The sequence below is a fragment of the Prosopis cineraria genome, unplaced genomic scaffold (genome assembly GCF_029017545.1).
Source record: "Prosopis cineraria cultivar Desert tree isolate PC_DT_omini unplaced genomic scaffold, ASM2901754v1 PC8, whole genome shotgun sequence".
In the NCBI taxonomy this organism is placed as follows: domain Eukaryota; kingdom Viridiplantae; phylum Streptophyta; class Magnoliopsida; order Fabales; family Fabaceae; genus Prosopis; species Prosopis cineraria.
The window spans coordinates 19,199,053-19,222,741 of NW_026555339.1; the positions used below are offsets into that span (position 1 = coordinate 19,199,053).

The 23,689-nt window shown below is 31.9% G+C and overlaps 1 protein-coding gene across 14 annotated transcripts; it reads left to right on the forward strand.

The window, feature by feature from the left end:
* Positions 1–10,161: 10,161 nt before the first annotated feature.
* LOC129318777 (FH protein interacting protein FIP2-like) lies at positions 10,162–19,269 on the forward strand. Of its 14 annotated transcripts, none has more exons than XR_008595305.1 (16): positions 10,162–10,643; positions 11,368–11,410; positions 12,209–12,314; positions 12,531–12,614; positions 13,149–13,207; positions 13,300–13,373; positions 13,478–13,536; positions 15,254–15,313; positions 15,395–15,475; positions 15,570–15,653; positions 15,815–15,861; positions 15,953–16,026; positions 17,043–17,124; positions 17,320–17,379; positions 18,468–18,534; positions 19,045–19,269. XR_008595305.1 is itself a non-coding variant. In XM_054963724.1 (16 exons), exons 4-15 carry the CDS (start codon positions 12,543–12,545, stop codon positions 18,513–18,515), a joined length of 777 nt encoding a protein of 258 aa, XP_054819699.1. In that variant the 5' UTR covers positions 10,162–10,643; positions 11,368–11,410; positions 12,198–12,314; positions 12,531–12,542; the 3' UTR covers positions 18,516–18,534; positions 19,045–19,269. The 14 variants fall into 14 exon arrangements, 13 of the variants coding, with proteins under 13 accessions (XP_054819699.1, XP_054819702.1, XP_054819698.1 ...); XM_054963724.1 differs by having other exon boundaries at positions 12,198–12,314; positions 17,043–17,101; XM_054963727.1 differs by having other exon boundaries at positions 12,198–12,309; positions 17,043–17,101.
* The last annotated feature ends 4,420 nt before the right edge of the window (positions 19,270–23,689 follow it).

The window sequence follows — 23,689 nt, forward strand, 5'->3', positions numbered from 1 at the left end:
ACCCTCCCCAATATAACATGGCTAGCATCCCAAAAGACTTTCCTCTTTTCCTCTGCTATGGAAAGAATGATATCTTAGCAGACGTGAAAGACGTGGAGTTTTTGATTAATAACGATCTCAAAGATCATGATAAAGGCAAGCTTGAGGTGGTTTATAGTGAAGAATATGGTCATCTTGATTTCATTATGGCTTCCAATGCGAAAGAAGTTGTTTACGAGCCAGTGTTGGACGTCTTCAAGCGTACTTAATTGAGTATTAAACTGCTATACATGCTACCTATGATTCAAAAGTGTTGTACCCAGAATAAATTACACTTATTACTATCAAAATAAAATACACTTATTGTGTATTACAGTATCTTACAATTAGTCTTGTATACTTCAAGATTCATATATGAAATGAAATCATACTCGATTAAATAAATTCAAGGGCCAATAATTTCCAAAGATGGGGCCAATCAAGGATACCATATAGATGGGTATAGTTTAATCAATGGCTTGAAGTCTGTGAGGACAATGAGATGAGATTCATGAGAGCATTGGGTTCCATTTAGAAAGGAAAGGATGATCTAGTGAATGGTGATAATGGGATATAGGATTAATTACATTTAGGGTTTTTATTTTATTAGAGAATGATCTATAAGATTTATATTATGATTTTGTTGGAATAAAAGCATGAGCCTTTTTTCTTAATAATAATCTGGGCTGGTTCTCACTACTAAATTTTCTTCTAGGAAAAAATTAGAGTGTTCTGTGGCGAGCTTCTAGCCATCAGGTGGGAAGATTCTCTTAACTTTCTAGCAAAATATTCGCTCATTGCTTTTTCCATGGAAAAAAATTGTGAGAATTCCTTTTAAAGATAAATTCAGTAAGAAAATTAGAGAGAAATTCTGTCTTAGCTGTAATCCGTGAGAAACTTCTACAATAAAAACACATAGTATTTCATACATAATGAAAGTTTTAAAGAACCAAATAAAAAATGTGCACGCACAGAGACTCTTGAAATTAAATAAAAAATGTGCACGCACAGAGACTCTTGAAATTAATGTAACTGTAAATATTTTTCTTTATATATATATATATGTATGTATATGAGTTTGTCAGATCTAAGCATTGTTGAACCTAATTAATTAGGTTTAGCTCAAAGATGCCTTTTGCATTCATGTGAGACTCCAATCCGAGATCTTGAATTAAGCCATTAGATCAAGATTTAGATAGTTTATATTTGATTTCCTATAAAATTATTATTAAAATATAAAATTATAAAAGATATAAATAATAAAGTTCAACTCTTAAAATTTAATAAGAACAGTTAAAAAATACAGTTAAAGGAAAATAAAATAAAATATTTTGAGAAAAATGATCATCCAAAATTTTGATCTAATGGTTAAAAAGTAAGAAGAGGAGGCGAAGAAAGAGGAGCCATTTCTAACGGTCAAAGTTGTGATGCGGATAAGTGACTTGTTCCCGGGCCAAGAAAACAAATAATAATTTTATTAGGTCGAACTTTTTTTCAAATGAAAATTTAGGACAGTCATAGAATGTCAACATCTCCCACTTGCAAAAGAAATATAAAAGTATATTATCATTATAAGTTATATATAGAGAGAGAGGACAGACGCAAGCAGATAATTTATTAAATTTAAAATTATTTTTTATTCATTAAAATATGAGGTAAACGTTGGTTTCCACCACCCGATTATTATTATTATTATTAGAGTAAAATATAGTGAGTTTCCTTCTATTTTATTAAAATTATAAAGATCTCCATTCTATTTTTAAAACTTATATTTTAGTCTAATAATACTGTTAGTAATATTCAGTTAAATATTTTAAAATACTTAATTTTTTGTAATTATATCCAACAGAATGTAAACTAAATACAAACGAATAAAGAGCAGGAAAAGCACAACAGAAAAAAGTGAAAAACTATTCCTATCCTATCTACTGAATATTAGTTTTCCCTTGTAATAATCTTATGGCTTAGCCCCCCCCCCCCACACCCCTTTAAAAACCTTTAAATAATTAATATTTAAATAAATAATTTAAAAATTTTGTGTTAAAATTAATGAAACTAAAAGAAAAATAAACATAAATTATATAGAGTAATTTATCATATTAAATCCTTATCTCATTAAATTTTTTACCTATGTGTTTGAATATTATTTTTCCAATTTATGTATCTAAATTTTTTAAAATTACTAAATAAATACATTTACATAACTAAAAAAATTAAAATATAAAGAAAAAGCAAAAAATATATGCATTAATATTTTTGGGTAATTTGAATGATTTATATTTATAGAAGGAGGATTTTTGTTCAACATATATCACTTAACAGTCAGCTAACTGTTAGAGGTATGGAAATAAAATATTAAAAATAGAAGTGATGTTTATGTTTTTAAACTAATCATATTAAGGGTGTACATGTTTCAAAAATAGAATGAAGGTATATATAATTAAAGTAAAATAGAAAGGGTAATGCACTCATGATGAAACGTAGTACTCTAGTTCAGTCAAAAACAATGATGGTCAACACGGTTGTCTACGTGGGGTGGTCCCCACTTCACCAAACCATGTTGACCATAATTGTTTTTCCCTGAGACGTAGTACTCTGATCTAATTTAAAACATGTTGAAACTGCCTCTTGGATTAGTATTTCAAGCCTGTGTTTCTCTGAGAAAATTAATCAACTCGAACTTGTCAACAATGGCGACTAGCAATGATAGGGACGCGGAAGCAGAATCGTGCTAGTTTAGGGACAGAACCCTGAAACAACAAAAACACAAGAACAAAAAGAAAGGGACAAAATTTATGACGGAAATAAAGAAAGGTATGAAGTAAACAATAGGATAATGATCAAGGAGAAATCCTCTAGAGCACCTGCCTCTAGGAACCTCAACCTTCGAAGACACCACAAGAGTTGATCACGCTCTTGATCACGTCGGTTTCTCACACGGGATACCACCACAAAGCACTAAGGCTCACAAAGTTATAAACTCTAAAATGAATAATTTCATTCAACTTCTGTGTCGTTTACAATAGGGAGCATGCCTAATTTATATAGGCTCATAGAAAAATATTTCCTAAAATTAAAACCCTAATTTCCTAATACTAAAAGAAGAAATAATGATAAAATATTCAGCCACATAATTTAGGAGATGTGATCCTAAAATTATGGGATTACAAAATTTAGAAATTAATATTATAATTAATTCTAACCTTTGACTAGACTCAAAATAGAAAATCAAATCAAAGGACCATTAAAATAGGAAATAATTTAGGAGACAATCAAGGGATGATAAAGGATTTGAAATCACGCCACTCTTGACTTCTTTACTAGGGTTTCATGCCTCCTTGCATGCAAGAGGCTCAACTTGTAGTCTTCCTTGCATTGGGCTAAGGTCTGCATCTCTTGGGCTTGACTCTTCATGAGTTTGGATCTTAAATACATTATACACGTATAGATGCTCTCCTTTGGACTTGAGGGGAGTGCCCCAATGCTCTCCAAGCTCTTGAACTTCTTGCACAAGACTGAACAAGGCTTGCTTCATGGCTTTGGTTCGGGCTCTTGTCATTGGACCTCCAATATGTTCAATGGGTCTTTAGGTACGTTGGATTGGAAGTATTGGGCTCCTTCTATGTCACCATGCTCATGATTACCATCCTCAGGCTTCGTTGCCATTAATGCTATGTCACCCGTGCCATGGGGTCCATCATTCCCTCCCAGTTGGAAAGGATTCGTCCTCGAATCTGCAGAATCATATAAAGATAAATCAGAAACATTAAATGTGGCACTAACATTGCCATAAGAGCTAGGCAAATCAATCTTGTAAGCATTATCATTAATTCTTTCCAAAACTTGAAAAGGTCCATCTCCTCGAGCTTGAAGTTTGGACTTCCTTTGATTAGGAAATCTCTCTTTCCTTAAATGTAACCAAACCCAATCTCCAGGCTCAAAGATCACACGTCTCCTGCCTTTATTAGCTTGCTTGGCATATTGCTCATTCTTTCGCTCTATATTTGCTTTAACCTTAGCATGTAAGTCCTGCACAAACTTAGCTTTTTCCTTGCCATCAATGTTAGCATGCTCAGAGAAAGGCAAAGGTAAAATATCAATAGGAGATAATGGATTGAAACCATAAACAATTTCAAATGGAGAATAAGAAGTAGAAGAATGAACAGCCCTGTTGTAAGCAAATTCAATATGAGGTAAACAATTCACCCAATTCTTCAAATTCTTCTGAATTATTGCTCTTAATAATGTAGTCATAGTTCTGTTAACTACCTCAGTTTGACCATCAGTTTGTGGATGGGCAGTAGTGGAAAAAAGTAACTTAGTCCCTAATTTATGCCATAGGGTACGCCAGAAATGACTAAGAAACTTCACATCTCTGTCACTCACAATAGTCTTAGGTAAACCATGCAAACGAACAATCTCTTTAAAGAATAAGTCAGCAATGTTAACAGCATCATTAGTCTTAGCACAAGCAATAAAGTGTGCCATCTTAGAGAACCTATCAACAACAACAAATATGGAATCTTTGCCTGCAGAAGATTTAGGCAATCCAATTACAAAATCCATAGAGATATGTTCCCAAGGGTGAGAGGGGACGGGTAAAGGAGAGTAAAGTCCATGAGGTTGGATCTTAGATTTTGCCTGTCTACATTTAATGCATTTATCACAAACAGATATGACATCTTTCCGCATGTGAGGCCAAAAGAAATGATCAACAAAATAGCCAAAGTTTTATCTACACCAAAGTGTCCCATCAAACCACCACTATGTGCTTCCTTAGTAAGCAACTCACGCATAGAACAAATAGGAATGCATAATTTATTTTTCTTAAAAAGAAATCCATCAAATTTAAAGAAATCACCAGATCCATGATTTTCACAAGATTTCCAAATATTTTCAAAATCAGGATCAGTTTTATAAAGATCTTTTAGAATCTCAAAACCAAGTAATTGAGCATGCAAATAGGAAAGTAATGTATACCTTCGAGATAAGGCATCAGCAACGATATTTTCTTTACCTTGCTTATGCTTAATCACATAAGGAAAGGTTTCAATAAATTCCATCCAGCGAGCATGTCTCTTGTTTAACTTACCTTGAGACTTGAGAAACTTTAAACTTTCATGATCAGAATGAATGATGAATTCCTTGGGCCACAAATAATGTTGCCATGTTTCTAAGGCCCTCTTTAGAGCATAAAGCTCTTTGTCATAGGTGGAATAATTCAAAGCTGCGCCGTGAAGCTTTTCACTGAAGTAAGCTATGGGCTTAGAATCCTGCATTAAAACAGCACCTATACCAATACCAGAAGCATCACATTGAATTTCAAATGCTTTAGAGAAATTAGGCAAAACAAGTAAAGGGGCATTAGTCAATTTATCCTTTAGGGTTTGGAAGGCCCTTTCTTGTGTTTTATCCCATTTAAAGGTCACATTCTTCTTAACAAGTTCATTAAGAGGGGCAGCAATGCTAGAGAAATCCCTAACAAATCTCCTATAGAAGCTTGCTAAGCCATGGAAGCTTCTCACTTCACTTGCATTCTTAGGGGTTGGCCATTCACGAATAGCCTTAACTTTCTCCTCATCTACACGAATTCCCTGTGATCCAACAACAAATCCCAAAAAGATAACAGAGTCCATGCAAAAGAAACACTTTTGAAAATTAGCATATAATTTATATTCCCTCAAGATGTCAAACACATTTTTAAGATGATTCATATGATCAGTCAAAGATTTACTATAAATCAAAATATCATCAAAGTAAACCACAACAAACTTGCCTATAAACTTTCTAAAAACATGATTCATTAATGCCATAAAAGTGCTAGGAGCATTAGTCAAACCAAAAGGCATAACTAACCATTCGTATAATCCAAATTTAGTTTTAAAGGCAGTTTTCCATTCATCACCCTCTTTCATACGAATTTGATGATAACCACTTCTAAGATCAATTTTAGAAAAGATAGAAGCACCATGTAATTCATCAAGCATATCATCAAGTCTAGGGATAGGGTAACGATACTTTACAGTGATTTTGTTGATTGCTCTACAATCAACACACATCCTCCAAGATCCGTCTTTTTTTGGCACCAAGATAACAGGGACAGCACAAGGCTAAGGCTCTCACGCACAAAGCCTTTCATCATCAATTCCTCTACTTGGCGCTGGATCTCCTTAGTCTCTTCAGGGTTAGCCCTATAAGCAGGCTTGTTTGAATAGCAGCTCCAGGCAAGAAATCTATCCTATGCTCAATTCCTCTTAAGGGAGGAAGTCCATCAGGAATTTCATCAGGGAATAGATCTCTATAATCCTGCAACAAAGAGACAACACTAGAAGGCAAAGTGGGGTCAAAAGTATTAGTAGAAAAATAAATATTCTTGGGAATTACAATAAGAGCTTGCTCACTCATCAAAGCCTCTTGAATCTTACTTTTCCCACACAATAATATTTTTTTTTCACTATTTTCCTTCACTCCCACCATTCTATTTTTTTCTTTTCTCACCTTCTCACCACTCTTTTTCCTCTCTTTTGATTGATTTTCAAGTAAAGTAATACTCTCTTTCTTTTCTCTCTCACTCATGCCACAATCAAGGAGATCTCTCCTTTGCTTGTAATCTTGAGTAATCTTTAGTTGATCTTCATAGGCTTGGATGGGCCTAAGAGGATTTAATACAACAGTCTTGCCTTTAAAAGGCACCTTGTAACAATTTCTAAAACCATCATGAGTAGCCTTACTATCAAACTGCCAAGGCCTACCTAATAACAAGTGTCCAGCAAGCATAGGGGCTACATCACATAATACATCACAAGTATAAACTCCAACAGAGAAAGTAATCAACACTTGCTTAGAAACCCTAATTTCAGCAGAATCATTCAACCATTGCAATTTGTAGGGCTTAGGGTGTGGGATTAAAGGTAAAGATAATTTATCTACAAGTAAAGTGCTAGCGACGTTAGTGCAACTACCACCATCAATTACCATGCTACACACTTTCTCTTTGATGAAGCATCTAGTGTGAAAAATATGCTCGCGTTGCTCATGTTCATCATCCTCCTTTGGTTGAATATTGAGAGCTCTTCTTGCCACCAAGATAGAGTCAACTACACCATTGCATTCAAGCTCATCATTTGATTCATGGGAGGTAGAATCATCATCAACATTATCAGCATCATCTTTATCACTTTCATGCACACTATCATAGCCACCATCATCTCTCAAGATCATAACCCTTTTATTGCTACAATCTCTCGCCATGTGGCCCACACCATGACATTTGAAACACTTAATAGGAGAAGATGAATAAGAAGAAGGTTTAGGGTTAGAAGTTTTACCCTCATACTTGGTCTTTATTTCTTCCTTGGCTTGGGATGTATCTTTGGCTTTGGAATCCTTCCATTTGGAAGTTGTCTTGGAGTCTTTCCAAGAGGACTTGGAACGTTTGTTCTTATTTCTCTGCTCCAACTTTATAGCCTTGTGTATGAGCTCTTCCTTGTCCACAAAAGTGTACAAGTCAAGCTTATCTCTCAACTCTGGCCTCAAGCCATCCATAATTCTTGACATTGCTTCACGTTCATTTTCTTGAATGTTTGCACGAAACTTCAAGATATTCAACTCGTGCACATACTCCTCCACTGTCATAGATCCTTGAGAAAACATTCTCAATTTTCTATTCAGCTCTGTATAGTAGTAGCTGGGGACATAAGCCTTTCTCAAGTACCTTTTAAGCTTCTCCCACGTTTTAATGGGCTTTTTCCCAAGTTGGCTTCTTTTGTACTGTAAATCTTGCCACCAATAAACAGCATAGTCAGTGAAATTCAAAGAAGCAGTTTTTACCTTCCTTGACTCAGACAAATCAAGAGTCATGAAGATTTGGTCCATCTTCATTTCCCAATCAAGGTATTTTTCTGGATTGTTGCTTCCCTTGAATGAAGGATACTTTACTTTTTGGTCCGGTAAGTCAACACCACGCTTTAAGGATTTCTTTCCCTTAGGAGAAGGGGGTTCTTCATACTCCTCATCATCGCTGGGGATCTTATGCTTCTTTCCTTTAGAAGAGGAAGTCTCCGGCTCATCTTTATCCTCTTTATGGAACCTATGATCAAGTTCCAAGCGAAACTGCTGCAACTGTGTTTTGATAAGTTCTAAAACAGAGTTCATATCAATACTAGGGGATTCATCCTTGTTACTCATGTTCACAGAAGCACTAGAAACCATATAAGATAAAAATAGGTCCTCACACACACAAACTCACGTGTTTACTCTCAAGATAAAGTCACTCGTGTTTCACACAAAAAAAAAGTAATGGCTTTTTTTTTAATGATGAAAAACACACTTGCCTTTTACCACTCACTAAGCTTGTGGATAGAATCCAATGGTGAAACCCACAAATCAAGAAACTAAGGAACAATCAAGTGAATATCTTCTAAATTAAGGAAACTAGAAAACAAGCACAAGGTGAAAAGAGGATTTTTTTTTTTTGCAATTTTGAAACAAATAGGAAAGCAAAATTTTCAAATAAAATTAAGCTTATTAAAGGAAAAACCACACGTGACAACAAAAAAATAAGAAAAAAAGAAGTAAAAGTCAAAGAGTCAAATACTCAAAGACAAAAATAAAAAAAACTAAATAAAATAAGAGAGTAGCACAAATAGCAAATAAGAGAGTAGAGAATTTGAAAAGTGCTACCAAAAATAAAAAATAAGAAAGTGATCAACGTAAAAGACTTTCTTATCACCCAAGTTGACTTTTCTCTTTAAGCAACCTCTTGGTGACTTGGAGTTCAAGAATAGCCTTTTTCTACAGTCATAACTCACAGCAATATATTTTTTTTTGTAAATTTTTTTTTTGAATTTTCGGATTTTTTTTTCTCTTTTTTTTTCTCAACACACTAACACTTTTTTTTTTGCCTTTTTTTTGCACGAATTTCTAGGTATTTTTTTTCTTTTTTTTTTGAGAAGGCTAATAAAATGAAAACTCACATAAGATAAAAGTCACAAAGATGAAGAAGAGAAAAACCAAAAGATAGAAGTAGATGGGGTAGATAAGAGATGATCACAAAAAGAAATAACTCAAGATGAAAAAGAAGAAGGAAGGACAAGAATTTAAACCAAAACTAGCAACCAAAGCTCTGATACCAATCTGATAGGGACGCGGAAGCAGAATCGTGCTAGTTTAGGGACAGAACCCTGAAACAACAAAAACACAAGAACAAAAAGAAAGGGACGAAATTTATGACGGAAATAAAGAAAGGTATGAAGTAAACAATAGGATAATGATCAAGGAGAAGATCCTCTAGAGCACCTGCCTCTAGGAACCTCAACCTTCGAAGACACCACAAGAGTTGATCACGCTCTTGATCACGTCGGTTTCTCACACAGGATACCACCACAAAGCACTAAGGCTCACAAGAGTTATAAACTCTAAAATGAATAATTTCATTCAACTTCTGTGTCGTTTACAATAGGGAGCATGCCTAATTTATATAGGCTCATAGAAAAATATTTTCTAAAATTAAAACCCTAATTTCCTAATACTAAAAGGAGAAATAATGATAAAATATTCAGCCACATAATTTAGGAGATGTGATCCTAAAATTATGGGATTACAAAATTTAGAAATTAATATTATAATTAATTCTAACCTTTGACTAGACTCAAAATAGAAAATCAATCAAAGGACCATTAAAATAGGAAATAATTTAGGAGACAATCAAGGGATGATAAAGGATTTGAAATCACGCCACTCTTGACTTCTTTACTAGGGTTTCATGCCTCCTTGCATGCAAGAGGCTCAACTTGTAGTCTTCCTTGCATTGGGCTAAGGTCTGCATCTCTTGGGCTTGACTCTTCATGAGTTTGGATCTTAAATACATTATACACATATAGATGCTCTCCTTTGGACTTGAGGGGAGTGCCCCAATGCTCTCCAAGCTCTTGAACTTCTTGCACAAGACTGAACAAGGCTTGCTTCATGGCTTTGGTTCGGGCTCTTGTCATTGGACCTCCAATATGTTCCAATGGGTCTTTAGGTACGTTGGATTGGAAGTATTGGGCTCCTTCTATGTCACCATGCTCATGATTACCATCCTCAGGCTTCGTTGCCATTAATGCTATGTCACCCGTGCCATGGGGTCCATCAAGCAATGAATTAGCCTGTGTCTCTACTTCAACGAACTTAACAATCCCACCATGGAAGTATCATGTCTTCTTGAGTTTCAGAGGAGAAGACACACGCAGAGACTTCACAGCTGAGTTACACAATGCTCTGAAAGAAAGGTGTATCAGAACTTTCATAGATTATGATATAAGGAAAGGGAAAGATATCAGCCCAGAACTGATTCAAGCAATTGAAGAGTCTCTCTGTGCCATTATCATATTCTCTAAGGATTACGCTGCTTCAACTTGGTGTTTGGATGAGCTCTCAAAGATTGTTGACTGTAAAAAGGCTTGGAGCTGATTCGTTTTCCCAGTGTTCTATAACGTAGATCCATCTGATGTACGACATCAAAGAGGAACTTTTGCTGCTGCGTTTCAACAACATTGTGAGATATTTACTCAAGAACAGGTGCAAAAATGGAGAAATGACTTGAAAGAAGTGGCAAATATAAGTGGCTATCATTGGATTGATGGGTAAGTTCAATTTCTTTGCTTGATTATATATGCCTTCTCTGATTAATTACCTCAGCAATGTTGTAGTGATGTTTTTCTTTAAAAAAAAATGAACTGAAAAATGAATGCCATCCTAAGAAAATAGAAAAAATTCTAGAATTTTTTTGGGAAATATATGATATTTTCAATTTTGATAGTAAAGGGTTTTTTGTTTTTTTTTTTTTTGTTTTTGCCGTTTCAAAATCCAATTAATATTTATTATTTGAAGTGCTGTTTCATGCATTCATTGGAAGGGGGAATTTTAGCAATTGACTTGGGAAACAATATTTTTCAATGGAATCATAATATCTCCCTCTTTTTAGTCATCTAATAATAATATCTCCTTGATTTATTTAATTTATTGGCTTTGTATATTATCTTTTAATATTTTGCATTATTTCAAAAAAAAAAAATTGGACATCTATGTATATCTAGATTATCTCTTCATTATCTCTGCTTATCCAGATTATACAGTTTATATTTTAGGATTAGGATTAGCGTTTGAATTTTTTTTATTCAACTAGGATTCTATAAATAGCCCTATATGTAGGATTTTTTTTATTGTAACAACCTTTGATTAATTCAATAAAAAAGTTGGGTATTTTTTTATGCCTTCCTCTTCTTCAATTTTGTTCGGACATATATAATATTTCTCCGAATTTCATATATGCAAGTATTACATAATTCCTAAATTTCATCCTTGTAGGAATAAAGAGAACAACATTAGAAAAATCGTTACAGGAGTATGGGTAAGATTATACGGCATTATTGCTCGTAGTATTATATTATCTATTTTAACGTGCAGTTTTGTTGACCAAAAGAAAGGAACTCATTATATTTGACCCTTGGAAAACTATAGTCAACTATGATCAACTATTATCATAGGTCAATACCATTAATCACCAGCAACCCCCACTATTGATTGATTTTTTTATTTTAAAACAGTTTTTCTTTTGTTTTGTTTTAAAAAATAATTTTGAAAAAGTGATTTACAAAATGATTTTAAAAAATAAAAAATAGAACAAAATAAAACAACGCCTTGACCTCTCATTCAATAATAGTAACCCAAAAAGGGCCAAAGCAAGTGGGACAAACTTAGTTCGCGTGCATGTACTTTGTTCATTATTTATCTTAATTTTTATATATCAATTTTGAACTATCACATTCACTTCCCATCTCAAGATTTAGTTTTGATCAAATCTTTCAAGCAAGACTTGAATACTTGATTCCTTGCCTTAGATTCTTATTTTGCCCCCTTTTACTTGTCTAATTTTGGAGACTAATCCAATCAAATGATATACCCCAACTTCAAAGAGATAGTCAAGTGTTTATTATTATTATTTTTTAAATAGTTTTACTGCAGCTTAATTGGTGGCAGACCCAACTAAGTTTTTTTTAAAAAAATTAAGATATGGCTTTCGAAGTTCAACACTGAAATGAACATGAGTGGACAGTTAAAAATAAAACAATTCTCCTATTTTGCCTAATTAATTTCGCATATTGATCAGTTATAAACTACGTATTCGAAAAATTCAGGGGCAGATCAGTCAAATACCATTTGTACTTCGAAAGTTGAAACATGAAGAAGTTATCAAGGGGGTGGGACATCCTCAAGCGATAAATTTTCTGTTTGACCTTGACCTCTCTGGTAAGGTAATATCTTATTTTTTATTTCTAATTTGACAAAGAATTTTTGTACTTGCAACATACTCACTTCTAGGTCTTTATATATAGGTGTGTCAGGATATTTTTGTCCCTAATAGTGTCGATTAATATTATGGTGATAATAGGTAAAACACACAATTAATATATCTTCCCTTTCTATTGCAATATACTCAAGCTATAACCCACTCAATTATGGAGTTTCAGAGTTTGCCATTCATGGATTTCAGCTATGCTGGTTTTAAAGATGTTAGAATGGTGCAAACAAACCTAGATTGCACAAAATTTTTGGTAAGTAAAATTCTCAAAATACTTAGAACCTGTTTGATTATTATTTTTTTAGAAGAGTTTTCTTTTGAAAAAAAAACATAAAAAAAAGCATGTTTGTAAATATGTTTTCTGCTATATCTATTTTGAAAAATAAAAATTTAAAAATTATTCTGAAAAATTAAAAAAAATAGAATATTTTGTTGATATTTTGTTATTTTTTGCTCTGCAGAATAAGAGAAAAGGCAAGAAACATAATGATTTCATTAATGACAATTATCTCAATAAAATAATAATTATTATTATTTTAAATTCTTTCACCACTTTATATTTTTTTAAAATAATGATTCAAACATATTTTTTTCATTTTTTTTGTTTCCAAAACTTGTTCAAAAAAATTACTCTACATAATTGTTTTAAGAACATAAAAACAGAAAATAGATCAAACAAGCTCTTATTCTCTCCATATCTATTGTTACTTGATGTTATGAGATACACACACAGATATATATTAAGAAATATCTTTCTTATAGTTTAAGAATTAACTACCATCCCAAGTTTATTTGTCAGGATGTTAATGTTGAAGAATGCATTTTCGACTGTTCAAATTTCCCTCGGTAAGGGACTCAGATCAATACTTCCAAAATTTTCATCATGATCGATTTTACTAGTCTCTTACCTTATCCATCTTGCCCTTGCCTCTGTAAAGATGTCAATTTAATCGAGCCACTTTTCGTAGAGTTTCACTGAATAATGCTGCTCTTCAGAACTCAAAACTAGAAGGCACGTTAAACTCTACATTATAGTTTTTACATCTTCCTAAATACATATGTGACAGTGAGAACTATACTACTGATGCTAAGAACTATTCCTTTGCATTAATGCAGATGCTTGCTTGATAAAATGTTCCTTAGTTGGAGCAGTCCTGACTTCTGCAATTCTTAAGGTTCACCACCAGATCATTAATTGTATATACTTGATTAATTTTTTTGAGTGAAAACTATAATCTAATAATCACATAATCTAAAGTACAACCATCACGAAATAGAAAAACAAGAGAGGGTTAATCTTTCATCATTCGCCACCTCTTGGAGAAAAGGTGGAGATTGATCAAAGATTGTTTAATTCTCTAGATAAAGGAGATTAGTAGAATATATACAAGACAATGTGGATATAAGGATGACATGGAGTCGAGATTTCCTTTTGAGAATGTTGATCGCTTCAGCACAATCAGAGAAAACTTCAACCTTTTGAAACCCTCTTTCCCAACAAATCTTTAATCCTCTAGCAATGCCAAGTATTTCAAATATAGCAGGCGGATATTGGGACAATTTATTTTAAAAGTAGTTGCCAAGCATGCATTGCAATTCATGTTGGTTGTCCACCCACTCATCAGGATCATTTTTTAGGGCCTCAATTCTATTTCTTCTCATCCTCATCTTGACATTTGTATGGAAAGTTATTATTTGTTGTATTCTTTCCAGAGCGCCCTCTCAAGTTGTTGCAAATACTGGTTGTCTCTCTGTTTTCTAGAATTATCAATACATGCAGCTAGCATCTTGAGTAGACTCCATTTCTTGTATGGAATATCACTACAACATTTTTTCCCTTTAGGATATTTAAAAAATGTAGTAAAAACTATGAAAATTGTTACTCTTAATTGTTGCCGAACGTAGCATAACTAAAAAAGTCTGTGGCAATAGTTTCTCACTCTATGGTGGCATTTCATTAAAACTGTTGCCTAAACTATGAGAATATGCTATACTTACTATCTAACTATAAACAATAGTTTCGAAATGTTTTTATCAATAGGCAAGATTTAAGAATTATTTCAAAATTGTTATATACCCAAAATTTAATATTTCTTTTCCATCTAAGATTTGACCCTTGAACCTATTGAAAGGAAGGGGTGATTTTAATCACTCTTCCAACTTGAAAATTGTTGTTTATTCTACTTTAAGAAACAATTTTCAAATGTAGCCAAATATTTGTTGCTTAAAGTAGTAATCAATAGAAAGATATGAAAACCGTTGCTTATGCCCCCATTAGGAAAACACTTTTAAAATTGTTGTAAAGAAAACTGTTGCCTAAAGAAAAAAAAATGTCGTAGTGAACATTCTGAACCCTATTTATGCCCCAAACCAGAGCTTGATTCGCAAAGTTATTGACATTGTCATTCCAGTTATAGAATCTCTTAGAAAATCATATTCAAGGGGCCAAGGAGCTTAACATTTGAACATTCTTATTTTAGGGTGGGGGCAGTACTTGAAAAATCTCTAAGAAAAAGCGACCAATGAACAGAGCAACGCCAAATTAAATGGAAAACTTTAAAGTTTAGGAAGGCCAACTGCTATTAGAAAAAGCCCAATCAATCTTGTCCTTAACACAATTTTTTCGCATGCGAACCAGTCACCCGCAGAATCTACCTTAAACAAATGAGCCTTATGAATACCCATCCACTGGGTATTTTTGTTTGAACCCATTATGGGGCAATCGACAAGCGTTGTCCCTGATCAAAAAGGGCTATAATCGCTTAAACATGATGTACTGGGTTTGAATGGATTAATGTCAACTAAATACTTAAAATAAAACTTAGAATGATTTCATCCGTGAAAGGTATAAGTGTTTACTAATATGTTATTATTATACTTTCATCTGCTCAGAATGCAGTTCTTTGTGATGTCAATTTAGAAGGAGCCATCCTCAAAGGAGCTAATTTAGAGGTAAAGTATTATTGTTTTAAAATATTTGAATGATGAAAAATTTCTTGGGTATCCTATAGACTTAGTTTGATGGAGTGCCAGGGTGCAAAGTTGTACAATCCTAACTTGAAGGCTGCAAATCTTGAAGGAGCCAATCTTCCATATGTTAACCTTTCAGATATGGTAAGTTGATTAGCTAATAATTAATGAAAGAAGAAGAATATTAGATACTTGCTTATACATTCCTTGTGATGACATTGATTGTGTGGAATTTCAGGATTTACGTGATGTGAATTTCAACTTTGCATGTCTTGAACATGTCTCATTTTTACGTGCAAACCTTTTATGTGGAAAGTTCCGGGTAATTATTCTTGAATGGTAGTTGCTACATATGACCATTTAATATTCTACTTGTGAAATATGTGTGTGTCTACATATCGATACTTTTAGTTCAATGCGACATTACATACAAGTTTCCTTTATTCTCATGTTATTTAACCTAAAACCTATCGTGTTTGATAGCATGTTAATGCCAAGGGCTCCATCTTTGACTTTGCAAATTTGCGTCGGTAAGTTGCTTGCAGACACTTGTTTTATAATTGCACTAGTGTCTCAGGCCTCGGATATAATAATTAACTTGCTTTATTTGACCATGGAAAGATGTGAATTTAACAAGGCAAATCTACATGGAGCTTCATTAAAATTTGCCATCCTTGAGCATGCAAATCTAAATGGTATGTTGATGTATGTTTTCAATGATTTTGTCTATCAAATATAAGTGACAAATATATATGGTGGACTTAGCTTGGATTTCATAGGCTTAACTCATGATCATATAAACTTCTTTTAGGCTTTGTTTGGAATGGAAAGAAAACAGGGAGGATGGAAAATTAGAAGAGAAAACTAGAGAAAATAATATTTTCCCCTAATTTTTCCCTAGAGGGAAAACTAAAACTTCATGCTAGTAAAGAAAAATATATTTTTCTTCCACTTTTTTTTCCTGATTTTCTTTCCTTATTTTTTCCCATTCTAAATAAGAGGGTAATGCTTGATCATTAGCTGAACAAAATATGTCTCTTCGCTTCCAACAAAAAGGAGTGACAAAGAATGTACTCTTGCACTTTGAGACTAAATAATTAAACTGATCAAAGCTCTGCGTCATAGTGCATAAAAGTCATTTGAAATGCCGAATTTACTAGAACAATGATATATCATATATAACTGTAAAGAACATGGAGTGACCATTCAAAAATAAAAGAAGACAAGGACAAGGGCAATGAGTAGTGGAATATTTAACATTGCATGTTAATTCAAATTGTTAAAAGCTCAAGTATATAGGTTTTTCCACTTTATCATATACTACTAATTACGAAGCTCAAGTTTAGCTATAATGTGAGACTTCCAAATAACATTGCCTCTACATGAGTTCTGAATGAAATTAGGCTTTGATATCATTTTTCTAACAAGTGGGAGCCAGGAGAAGAAAACAAATAGGCTGTGAGTAGTGGAATTGAAACTGCATCTCAATTCAAAACTTGCTTGAGTTTATATATCCTTTCACTTTATTATACACTACTTATTAAACTCAATTTTATCCAATGTAAAATTTACCACATCGTCAACTTAAGTCTATTCAACTTCGACATCCTAACAATAACAATATAGTATATACCTTGTATTGTTTTTATTGATTAAAAAAAGGCTAGTGGCAAAATCTAAGTATTAATGTTAAAACTTAAATTTTTTACAGATGCTTGTTTGAAAGATTGTACTTTGATCGGAGCCGACCTAAGTTTTGCACTTTTACAGGTTAAACATGGCATGAGTTATGAGTAATGTCATTCTTCTGAAAACTTTATTGTGTAAATATTATTGATGGATCCCTGTGTATTATATTGTTTAATTCCTGGTGGATTTCACCATTCGTTATCTTTTTATATGCTTATTAGTTGTAACAAAAAATCATCTCTCTCTTGAAACACATGAGGATTGCATTATCCGTTTATTAATTAGTATCTTCATCTCAGAATGCAGATCTTACAAATGCCAATCTAGAGGAAGCTGACCCACGAGGAGCTAATTTAGAGGTATGGATATTCTGGATCTCAATGTGCACATTTACAATAGTGAGGCATTACCTAGAGAGTGTGTAGATAGCATATGGAAATTGAATGGAGGAACATTGAAGCAGAGTGCACTCAATTTTTTGACTTTCTTTTCTAATATCTCTATCACTGTTGCAGTCACTTTTCGTTTTCATTGTTTTCATCCTCCTGGTTTATTTCTGGGAACTTTTAAACTATAATTTTTTTATCACTTTTTAATGTAAATTAATCCTTTTATACTAAAAAGATGTATAATTTAATTATTCATTCATTAATTGAAAGCCAACTGAGACCAACAAAAACATGAATTTTCTCACATAAATTGAAAAATACTTGCCACGGAACTCAAATGGATAATATATAGTCGCAGAATTTTGTCACGGCTTACCGTTCCGTGAGATAATTTGACATTATTTCATTAAAAAAGGTCCATAAAATTATTTATATGAGAATGTTTTTCATGAAGTAAAATCACAAAAAAAATGAGAAAATGTTTTCCCAATAAAGTATTTTCTATCTAGTACATCTCCTATGAGAAAATTTATGAGAATTTTCCTTTCCTTTCCTTTTTTAATAGATTTTGAGACTTTTTCTTGTTCAAGAGAGAATCACCAATGTTTTGGTACATTGCAATGAACTTAACCTACAAAACAGCGATGACAGATTTTTTTGGCAATCAAAGAACAGCAATGAGAGATAAGAGTAGAAGAGCCACAACTCATAAGAGGGATCTATTTGGTTTAGTTGTTCCCCGGCCTCAAAATTTACTCAATAGATTTTTCCCAATAAATAAAATATAACAATAACAGAGTTTACTCAATAGACTTTTTCCAAGCTTGCCACCAATGCATTAGGTTTTCAGCAAACCTAAAAATCTCACAAAAGCTCATCCTAGCCTTAGGGTTTTCCTATAAGCACACCCAGAAGAGGCTACAGAGAAATTCTTCATTATTCTCTTTCTCATGCTTGGGTGAAACTTTGGGAACTAATATGCATTGTCAAAAATTTTATTGTATTTAGTTTTTGTTTTGCTGTTTTTTTAATAACTGGACTTTTGTAATGTATTTTAGGGTGCAAAGTTGGACAATGCCAATATGAAGGATGCAAAGTTAAACTAATGAGCTTTCCTTTAGGACAGTAAGTAAATGCAATAACATATTTTAGGTTTATTTGAGACTAATCATTGTGATGAAATTGTATTTTTCAAAATTCCAATTCCTCACAATAACAACAACACCACCACCACCACCACCACCAGCAGAGAACTTCCACATTAAAAACCTAACTTTTTCAAGAGGCAATATTTGATCTTCTAGATGCCTATATACATCTCTGATTTCCATCAGGCCTTTAAATCAATTGCTATTTTATTTTTTAACAAGAGCCAACACAAATAATTTACATAAATTGATTTCCTTTTATAAGTTTGAACTTTTTTAATTTAATATAGTATGATATAGAAAAGATAGTATATAAATGTTCCTTTTTCTTTGGTAAAGTGTTTCATTTTGCAATAAAAAGTCGGTACTAATTTATCCAATAAGAAAGAAGTTTTTCTGAAATTTTTTTTTCAAATAACCTTCTATTGCCTATGATTTAAGTTTTTCTTTTTTCTTTTTTGGCTAACGATTTATGATCTGTGGGCAGATTGCGCTTGTGAAGAACCAAAAATTAGACTCAACGTTGATGGAATAAATAGATCAGATGAGGCATTGGGTCCCTTAATGAAGGGCTCTAATTAGATACTTGAATCACTCTCATGTGTGTCTTTTTAGAATTTGTTATGAATTTTTAAATTAAAGTTAGCCCAACATTTTGACTTTTGAAATTGCCAAATTAATAATAACGAAGAAGGTATTTCTAATAAGTGAAGTTTGAAGGTTTTTTATGCTCTTATAAGGACTCCATTATTGTGCCTTGAAGACATAGAAAATTATTACTTAAGTAAAATATGGATGTTTTGTGCCTTCTAATAATCTTGATATAGCTTATAATTGTTTATAAATCCAGCACTATCAATTTCCCACATTTTTGAAATAAAAATTGAATATTTGCTTAAAATCATTTAAATAATTCTAAATCCATTAAATTAATTTATCATTATAACATTAAGTTAATTTGTTTAAGTTTCTTTTATTTATTATTATTTATGTTTGTTATAACGAAAAATGTTTTAGTGTAATGACAAAAAATTATGTGTTTTAATGTAACGAAAAGTGTTTTACATCACTTCTTACAACAACAATAAGAAGAAGAAGCAAACTTATCCCCTAAATGAGGTTAGTTACATGGATTGTATGACACTATTGTGTTTTACCACATAACTTCTTACTGAAAACAAATTTGTCATAAATAAGAATAGATTGTTATTTTCTTCAGTTAACTTGCTATATTCATACTTTATTGTAACTAGAATAATGATTTTAACTGTTTGAATGTGTTTTATTTTGTATTAAATTATAACACAAACCAAAAGGAGTGAAAAACCAATAATTTTATATTTTCAATTTCATAGTATTTTTATTTTGAACAATTTTATTCTTTTTTTTGGCCAAAAAAATGTTTTGAACATTTTTATTCACTATTGTGAATATTTTCAATTTTTTGTTACTAGCATTGTTAAATTTTACAAAAAAAAAAAAAGATGCATTAAAACATATGTTCATTATGGATGGATTGAAATCTATCTCCATTAGAGACTAATGGTGAATTTTCTTGAAAATTATTTAACTTGTTTTTTTAGGAAAATTATTTTAAAGCAATAGGGATGAAATTATTGACAAATATAAAATACATATTTATAATATATAATGGAGCTCAAAATTGTCTTTTTTTTAATGATAACAAAACTATGAGAAGTATTTTGCACCAAATGTAATTCAAATTGGAAAAAATTTTAAGATTTTATTATCATAGAATATAGGATTTTTAATTGTAAGTACTTAGAGAGTTCTTGGTGAGATTCAATTTAAAAAATGCAATAAAATTCTATTCATGAGCATAAAATACTTGAAAAGTCCCATTTTCCTAAGCAGAGGTATAAACCTACTACAAACTTAATTTAAATCCCCTAAATATTATTGTAACAACTTTCTCAAGGTTAATAATTTTAATCCCCAAAAACTCAAAGTACTGAATGGAAATATCAAGAGTGAAATAGTTAAAAATTAATAAAAGGTTTAGAACGCAGAAGTATTGAGCAAATTGAAGTGCGCAAATTTGCAAGTCAGATCCCACATTAGTTTGTATGAAGGAGCCAACCTTTTGGATTTTGCAGGATAACAAATAAAAGGCATAAAAAGGAAATTGAAGAAGAGATAGTCAAGTGTTTATTATTATTTTTTAAATAATTTTACTGCAGCTTAATTGGTGGCAAACCCAACTAAGTTTATTTTTTAAATTTTTTTAAGATATGGCTTTCGAAGTTGAACACTAAAATGAACATGAGGACGGTTTGAAATAAAAATATAATTCTCCTATTTTGCCTAATTAATTTCGCACATCGATCAGTTATAAACTAAGTATTCGAACAATTCAGGGGCACATCAGTCAAATACCATTTGTACTTCGAAAGTTGAAACATGAAGAAGTTATCAAGGGTGTGGGACATCCTCAAGGGGTAAATTTTCTGTTTGACCTTGACCTATCAAGTAAGGTAATGTATTGTTTTTTTTTTTAATTCTACAAAGATTTTTTTTAATATTTATGGCAATATATTCAAACTATAACGCACTCAATTGTGGACTTTCAGAGTTTTCCATTCATGGATTTCAGCTATGCTCGTTTTAAAGTGTTAGAATGGTGCAAACAAACCTAGATTGCACAAAATTTTTGGTAAGTAAAATTCTCAAAATACTTAGGACTTGTTTGATTATTTGTTTTTAGAATAATTTTGTTTTGAAAAAAAAACATGTTTGTAAATATGCTTTTTGCTATCTATTTTGAAAAATAAAAAAAGTAAAAATTATTCTGAAGAACTAAAAAACTAGAATATTTTGTTATTTTTTCTGCAAAAGAAGAAAAAAGGCCGAAAACATGATTATTTAATTAATGACAATTATATTAATAAAATAATTCTTTCACCTTTTATTTCACCATTTTAGATGTTTTTTTAAATAATGATTCAAATATATTTTTTCCATTTTTTTTCTCCAAAACTTGTTCTGAAAAATTACCCAGCAGAATTGTTTTAAGAAAAAAAATGCTCTTATTCTCTTCATATCTATTGTTACTTGATGTTATGAGACACATATATAGATTGAGAAATATCTTGATATTTCTTATAGTTTAACAACCATCCCAAGTTTATTTGTCAGGATGTTAATGTTGAAGAATGTGTTTTCGACCGTTCAAATTTTCCCCAGTTAGTTATTCAAATCAGTACTTATAAATTTAGTCACTCAAATTTTTGTGTTAATTTTTTCAATCTATTACATTTCATTCGTTTTTAGTAATCAAATGTGATCTAAAAGTTTATCACCAGACCATTAATTATACATGCTTGAATGAAAACCGAAATCTAATAAAGAATGTTCCTGATTGAAGATTTGCTTTCTGATAATAAATCTGGAATGAAGTTTGTTGTTGAGATCAAGCGCCACACTTACTCTAGCAAATTTACCTTTCATTTCTACTCCCATATATATATATATATATATATATAGTTGGACTATCACAAAATAAATAACATTTTAATTTTATTCCTCAATCATTTTTGTTTTAAACTAAATTTTAATTATTAAGATGCTTTTAACTATGCTCAAACATGACAATGAAAATACTTTAGAGACCATAATAGTGTTTGTTTTTTCCTGGTACAATTTGAAAGATTCAATTCTTTGGTTGATATCGCGAAGTGCCCTTTTTAAATTCCTATATTTTTTGTGGGTTTGATTTTATGGATATATTTTCCTGACACTTAATATTACCAGTCAGTAAGCGATTACGGACAAATCTGTTGAGGAGACTATGGTTTCAATCATATCAGAGAATTTTCCCTCGCATGCAATGCAAGTATATAAATTGTCTTATTTTTACAGAATTTTTATCTATTTCTTGGAAATTGAAGAAGAAAATGATTTATCAAAGAATTCTTTAGTACATTTTTTGTCTAGATTTTCAACAAAAATTGCAGTTATGGAGTGGAAAAGGACCGGAAGTGTACAGAAAAAAATGCAGAGTATGTTAAGCTTTCTAATGTATTAGGATTGGGTGAGCAACCTAATTACACTCAATCAATGATATAGTCTCAATTATAATCATTAGATTTCATCAATATTTGAAAACTATCAAAATATATTTCTCTCCAAAAATTCAAAACAATCTTCACAATTAGAACACTTCTTACTTATTTTGTCTCCTCCAAACATTTTAAATTTGATACTTTATGAGTATTATATGATAAAATATTTGACTGTTGTTCAATTAAATCAAACTATTGTTATCGTGCCACATAAAGTAATAAGTGAACTTAAACCACTTATCTGATGCAAATCCCATTTGGGATCCTATAGTCAGACAAAAAGCTTTATCACTAGTATTTTACTCACACTGCTGTAACTGGATGTTTATTTTTGGTCTAGAACTAGAATCTTGTAATTTTGGAATCATTTTTTGTTTTTATTTTAGGTAACAATTATACGGCACCCTCTTCATTGCTCTTCTGCAAAATGACAGATCAGTGAGGATCTCTGTTGCCACCTGGTTGCGTGTGGAATGGGACATTATCGTTACTTGTGTCTTAATTAGTACTCCCGTGCATTGCGGGATGTAGAATCTAGTTTTTTTTTTTTTAGTGAGCTTTTTTTTTTTTTCCTTTTTTTCAACTACAAGAAGTTGTAATTAAAAGTTGTAGTATAATTTTGCACTCAGATGGTGGTTCATCAAAAGTTGTAGTATTAAAATTATCATCAGAAGATTGTCAGGCAAACCAATCCACACATTTATTAGTTTCTCTATCCATGTTCTTAATCTCTCATGACAATATCCCTAATCTTGTCAAGGGGATGGTTCATGGCCAGGTTGCTCTGAATGATTGCTCTGACTTACTATAGTGAGCTTTCTTTTTCTTCTTTACGTGCATGCTAGCTATAATGGCTATATTTTATATGCGAGCATTCTGTCTGGGTTATACTTTTTCTGTTTGTGATTAAACACCATGGTTATTTAATGCTCATTTAGCCATAATTTAGTTGATTCATGATCAAGTATGGTTACTATGATTATATTGCAACAACATCATTAAGCATTCAAGTATGAGTTTGGATTATATAAATTTACTGAGGTAGACACT